The 6571-nt window shown below is 33.1% G+C and overlaps 1 protein-coding gene across 1 annotated transcript; it reads left to right on the forward strand.

The window, feature by feature from the left end:
• Positions 1 to 755: 755 nt before the first annotated feature.
• LOC143439627 (olfactory receptor 7G2-like) lies at positions 756 to 3450 on the forward strand. The gene is made up of 2 exons (XM_076925959.1): positions 756 to 1980; positions 2560 to 3450. Exon 1 carries the CDS (start codon positions 1002 to 1004, stop codon positions 1947 to 1949), a length of 948 nt encoding a protein of 315 aa, XP_076782074.1. The 5' UTR covers positions 756 to 1001; the 3' UTR covers positions 1950 to 1980; positions 2560 to 3450.
• The last annotated feature ends 3121 nt before the right edge of the window (positions 3451 to 6571 follow it).

Below are 6571 nucleotides of genomic sequence, written 5' to 3' on the forward strand. Positions count from 1 at the left end.
CTTGGTCTTCAGGAGCGTCCCCCAAGAACTGTAAAGGGGAGTATTCTTGACTTTCTTGTCTGGCTGTAGATATTGTTCTACTAACTGGTCTGCCTGGTCTGGCCTCAGTGGACAGGATGTGAGTAGTCCTGCAGTTACTTGTTGTGTCAGGGTAGTTAGATAGTTAGGGGGTCCTCCCTATTTTCAGAGAAGAAAGGGAAAGGAGGTGGAAGAGGGGTTGTATGAGGGGGAATTGTGAGGAGAGAGCCTGTAATCAGGATGTATAGAGAATAAATAAATTAAATAAATAAGTGTTGAAAAAACATCCAAGTTTTTACATCATTATTATGATTTAATATTTATTAATTTAGAGTTATATTTGCTAGATACAGTTCATATTGAACAATTATTTCAAATAGATAAACCATATACAATAAACATGTAGAAAGATATAAGTTGAAAATTAATATAAAAATTATGTTCCATGTACTCAAGGCCTCTAAAATGGAAGAAAGTATAAGAAAGACGATTGAATATTGGAAGGTGGGATTCTGGTAACAAAAAGTGAATGACACAAGTTCTACTCTCCTACAATCTCTTAAGATGTGCACTCATGGGGTCAAAGTGTTAAAAGTAGTGTCAGTTTAATGAGGTGCTTTAGATACGAAATCTCCCAGGGATAGGCATTGCTGCTCAGAGAGAGTTTGATGATCCCTCCTGAAAAGTCTGCTCTGATGGTGTTCCTTCATGACCAGGACCTTGCTCATATAGTTGATTTTCAAGAACATACATTCAAGACTTCTAAAGTTGGATTACATGTTGGCTGCTACAGAAACCTGGTCTTTATGTTTGTTTCTGGGAATCAGAAGTCTGGGACTCATGCTTCTGTAGCAAGTGTTTCAATAATTGCAACATAGCTTCAGACTTCAGGGACAGTATTTCAGCAAATTCTTAAGTGTGGCAGCTGTTTCTGATCCAAAATTTCATTAATTTTTCAACCTATCATCTTCTCTATCAGATTTATGAACAACATGGAAAAGAAAAACCAAACAGATTTTCCAGGATTCCTTCTTCTGGGACTGACAGAAGACCCAAAACTGCAGCCTGTTTTGGTCAGCTTGTTCTTTTCTATATATCTGGTTACCATTTTGGGAAATATGCTTATAATCTTGATTTCTATCTCTGACCCCCATCTTCATACCCCTATGTACATATTTCTCTCCAATTTATCCTTAAATGACATCTGTTTAAGCTCAAGCACAATTCCAAAGATGCTGGTGAACATACAAGAAAATAGTCAAAGCATCACATACAAAGGCTGCCTCACTCAAATGAGCTCCGTCTTAATTTTTGGTGGCATGGAAAACTGTCTCCTTGCAGTAATGGCTTATGACCGCTATATTGCTATTTGTCACCCCCTGAGGTACACAGTCATCATGGAACCCTATTTCTGTGTCCTGCTGATTCTATTGTCCCTGCTTGTTAGTGTTGTGGATTCCTTAATGCACAGCCTGATGGTGCTCAGACTGTCATTTTGCACACACTTGGAAATACCAAACTTCTTCTGTGAACTTCCAAAGTTGCTCAAGTTGGCCTGTTCTGATACCCTCATTGATAACATCCTGCTTTACATTTCATCATGCATATTTGCTGGAATTCCTCTCTCTGGAATAGTTTTTTCTTATATTCATATCATGTCCTCTATTTTGAGAATGTCATCATCAGAAGGAAAGCACAAAGCCTTTACCACCTGTGGGTCTCACTTGTCAGTTGTGTCTTTGTTCTATGGGACAGGTTTTGGGGTATACATTACATCTATTTGTATGGATTCATCCAGGAATACTGCAGTGGCTTCAGTGATGTATTCTGTTGTACCTCAGATGCTGAACCCCTTTATCTACAGTCTGAGAAACAGGGACATGAAGGATGCCATGAGGAAATTCTTTGCTAGAATGACTTTTTTTCTATAATATTGCATTTATTTAGGCATCAATTTCTAGAGTAAGTAAATTAATACAATTTTACTGAATTGGAATTCCCAACCTTTTCATACTGCATTCTTCTAATATTACAACAAAAGCACTATGTTCTAACTGCATCAAACTTCACAATTATGACATTTTTTTGTGGCTCTATGACAAGGAGATCCACACTCATTTCTAGTGAATCTGTTACTATGATTTTTTAATCACAGTGCACTTCCTTGTGAGTTAAGCATTTCTCAACAAATTCAATGCCATTATCTATAGAATTGATGTACTTATATATTAGTTGTTTGTGTTGATTTTGAGGGAGTTATTATTGATCAGTGATGGTATCTTCAGATCTAAAAGACCCTAACATTGACATTATAGAATAATAGAGTTGTCCATCATTATAATTGGACATTTCATGGTAAAGAATATGTTTGAAGATGCTTGAAATTCCGTCAATGCTTCAGAGGAAAAGAAGAACATGAAACTTGTTTATTTTCCATTATCACCACTATTTTACATTAGGTTCACGAAATAGTGTGTGATTTAGAAACCAAAAGCTATTCCACTATTCCCATCTAAAAACTATACCTCTTTTTTCCCACAGAACTGAATGAACACCAAAATACATGAAGAGATCATCATTTTAATTGGATAAGAATTTAATACATGAAAATAATGGTTTTGCGCATATTTATTCCCATAACTTCCCATAACATTTTTTACTTTCTTTCTAAACATATCTTCTTTTCATTTCCATGAGCTATTTTTGTTCCTGTATTGTGTGTTTTGAACACACAGAATCCACTTAGTGTGACCATGAAAATATGTGTATGACCATCCACTGGAACACTGAAAGGCTATTAGGGTATCTCATCTCTAAATATGAAGGACTTCCTTCCCTTAGTCACTACCATCTCTCATTTATACCACAACTAATGTTTGTATTTCATGGATCTTTTTCCATCATGTTAGAACATTGTCTGGCTTAATCTACTGTAGATCTTATAGATGGAATAGAAGTCAATATGAGCTCAAGTGTTTAATGGTGTTGTCATACCTGGCAAATACTCTTTGGCAGTACATAACTATTCCATCTGCTTTGGCAGTATACAACTATTCCATCTGACTCTTACAATTTCATTGTTTCTCTTTCATGATGTTTCTCTGAGCATCATGAAGAAGTCATGTAGTGTACATGTTCCATTTAGGGCTGAGCATTCCTCAGTCTCTTATTTTTTGAATGTAGGCTAGTTGTGAGTTTCTGTCTTAATTGCCATCTCTTACAAAAAGAAACTTTTCTGATGAGACTTGAAAGATATACTAATCTTTGGTTATAAAGATGAAAACATATTACTATGTCCACTAAATAGAGTTTTTATTATTAAAAACTCATTTATTATTTCTTTTACTTTTGAAATCAAAATATAATTACATCATTTCTCACATTTTCTCTTTCCAAATTTTCTATTCTACCCTATCTTTAAAATTCATTGCCTCTTGCCTCTTTATGCAGTTACTGTTGTGATATATATATATATATATATATATATATATATATATATATATATATATATATATATAAAATCTGTTTCAACTGTATAATATTTTGTTTATGTGTGGTTCAGGTATGGCATTTTTATATTGAATATCCAAATGCAGTTATTCTTGGAGAAGACTATTTCTTCTCTTGGCATTTCTTAAATTCTTGTAGTTCTTTGTGTAGGCTTGAGGCTTTTCCATCTTTTCCTCATCTACTTTGAGATATCTATTAGTGTCATCCTTGTTCAGCTCATGTTTAGTGAGTCATGTTGGTGATATTTTATTGGTGTAGCTTCTTACATTATTAGGATATATATTCCTCCAGCAAATCTCCTAGTCCTCTACCTCCTACAAAGATTTTTCTTACTCTTCTTCAATGTTGACTGAGTCCTGTGTGAGGGAGTGTTTTATAGATATAGCAATTAAATTACCTAGATCTTTTTGGTTACTGTTTGTTTGCCTTTAAAAAAAATATCATCACAACATTGGTTTATGATTCCTGTTTGACCATTTGACAACTTTCTAATAGTGTACACAATGATTATAAAAGCCTTACTGTATTTTGTGCTCATTCTGGTCACTCTTTACATTAGCATGTGATATGCATTGTTTTACAGACTCGGGATTGTGGTATTTAGCTTCTCTGATTTGGAATGTTACACAATTAATTTTATGCCATTTGAAGGAGATTGATGTAACTGAACTTTACAATATAAAGCAAAATAAGCCACATTCATCCTAACAATTATTTGGTGTTTTCTGTCATTTGTAGAGTCCAAAAAGAAAAAGAAAGAAAAATAGGGAAGTGGAAGTGAATGTATTCGTTTCTGTTATGTCTCATTATGAAAAATGCATGGACAAAACAACCCATAGGAGGAAAGCTTTATTTTGACTCAAGTTTTAGGAGCTTCTCATGTGTCATGTGTGTCACAGAAACACATTTACAAAAGATTGAGCTTTTCAGTTCATTTTACTAAAAGTATCTAGTAGCAATGTTTCCTATACCCATGAATCACAAGCAGATAAAATATAATCAGAAGCTAGATAAACGTACAAGTCCACAATAATACAATTATAAGACTTATAGTCTGTGAATAAGTACAAGAAAAAGTGGGTTTTGTTTGTTTGTTTTGTTTTTGTGTACTGAAGGGTGGCTGCACATATGAATACAGTAGTTGTGACAACATAAAAAAAAGCCTGTGCAGATATAGCTAACAGGAAATTACCAAATGCAAAAGGTATGTAGACCCAAAGTAGAATTCCTGTAAAAGTTGGTCCTGACAATTGGAAGTTACTGCAAGAAGGGGAGCCACTTTATCCTAAGGTACAGCTCCTGATGGGTTGACATGCATGGGCAGCAAAATTTTACTTGGATATTTCAAAGATTGCATACAGAGTTGAGTAGTTAGAAAGGATGAATGTGATGGAGAGAGAGAGGGAAGTCATTAATATGATCAAAGTATGTTCTATGAAATTATTAAGGAACTAATCCCAAATGAGAAAACATATTATGAATAGAGTGAATTAATTTTCCCCAATATAGACTGTCCAATCTCAAGTGGTCAGCCCTGAACAAATGTATATAAGCAATGTTAAATGGACTTAGTAGATTGTATATACATTTGTATACATACATTTATATACAGACTTATGACAATATATATAATATGCATATGTATAGATATGTAGCAAAAATAAAAAAGAGATCATGACTTTTGGAAGAATAGAGGACCAAAGAAGAGTTGGAGGTAGGAAGAGGGGCAATACTGATTTAGATGTAGTGTTCATATGAGCAGTTCTCTAAATAAATTATAATAATTTAATGAACTACTGAGCTTAAGAGAGTTTTCACTGGTTAAATGTGCATCCTTTTCTCTTCCAGGCTACCTGGATTCAATTCCTACCACTCATGTGACAGGATACAGCCATATGTCACTTCAGTTCTGACATTCTTATCTGGCCCCTGTAGGAACCAGGCAGGCAATTGGTATACAGATAAACATGCAGTCAAAACATCCAAACATATAAAATAATTTTTAAAAGCTAATGAACTGTTGATATAACAGAATAAAAGAATCTTAAAAATATTATAAATTCAAGAGAAAAAGGAAACTACTTTACTACTACTTTACTATGGAACAAGCAAAATTTTTTATGGATGTTCTACTGCCAGTTTGATAAAGATTTTTTTGATAAAGATTTTTTTTGGTATATATATATAGTATATATACCTATATAGCTGTATATATATATATATATATATTTAAACATACACATATAAATATATTATGCCAAATATATGAAATTGTACAGATTAAATATATGATGCTTATTGCCTATAAAGTTTAATAAAACTATTAAGAATAAATATATAATTTATTTATAAAATAAATATAATCAGGAGAAAAAGCAAAATGATTTATGATTACATTTCTAGTAATATCAACAATGCCTTACAATTCCCTCACATATATACACTACCATTTTTGGTTTTTGTTGTCATTGTTGTTGCTGCTGCTGAGGCTATGTTGTTTTCTGTAGTTTGTTTTTTTTATCCAGAATTTTATTTTAATGTTTGCTAACTTAATGTATCATATGTTAATCTTATAACTACATTTTCTTTCACCTAAGTGTTGTAATTTAGTTTCCAGAATGATTGAGGCTATAGATACTAAACTGCATAGAATATATTATACATCTGTCTATATAAATACTATACTGTAGGTACTATAGATACTACACTAATTCTGACAGGACTTCATATAGACCATAATGACTGCAAAATGATTCTACAACCTTTCACAGTAGGAAGGAATGATGTCATATGTGTCACAAAACACATCTGCCTTGAACACGTCCAAATTTGTCAAATGTATCTAACGAGAAAACAAAACAAAAAAGAGAGTAAACCTGTGGGATGATACAGCCTAACAGGCTTTTTAAACTCTCTCCCATTTTGCTACTGTTGTTGTTATTCTGAAACGTGTTTGTTCAAATAATGAATATGGAAAGATGGGGGATAAAAACACCAATAACAAAAAGAAATAACTGTGTAGTTTTACATTGACTGTGATGAC

This window comes from Arvicanthis niloticus, chromosome 27 (genome assembly GCF_011762505.2).
Source record: "Arvicanthis niloticus isolate mArvNil1 chromosome 27, mArvNil1.pat.X, whole genome shotgun sequence".
Classification (NCBI taxonomy): domain Eukaryota; kingdom Metazoa; phylum Chordata; class Mammalia; order Rodentia; family Muridae; genus Arvicanthis; species Arvicanthis niloticus.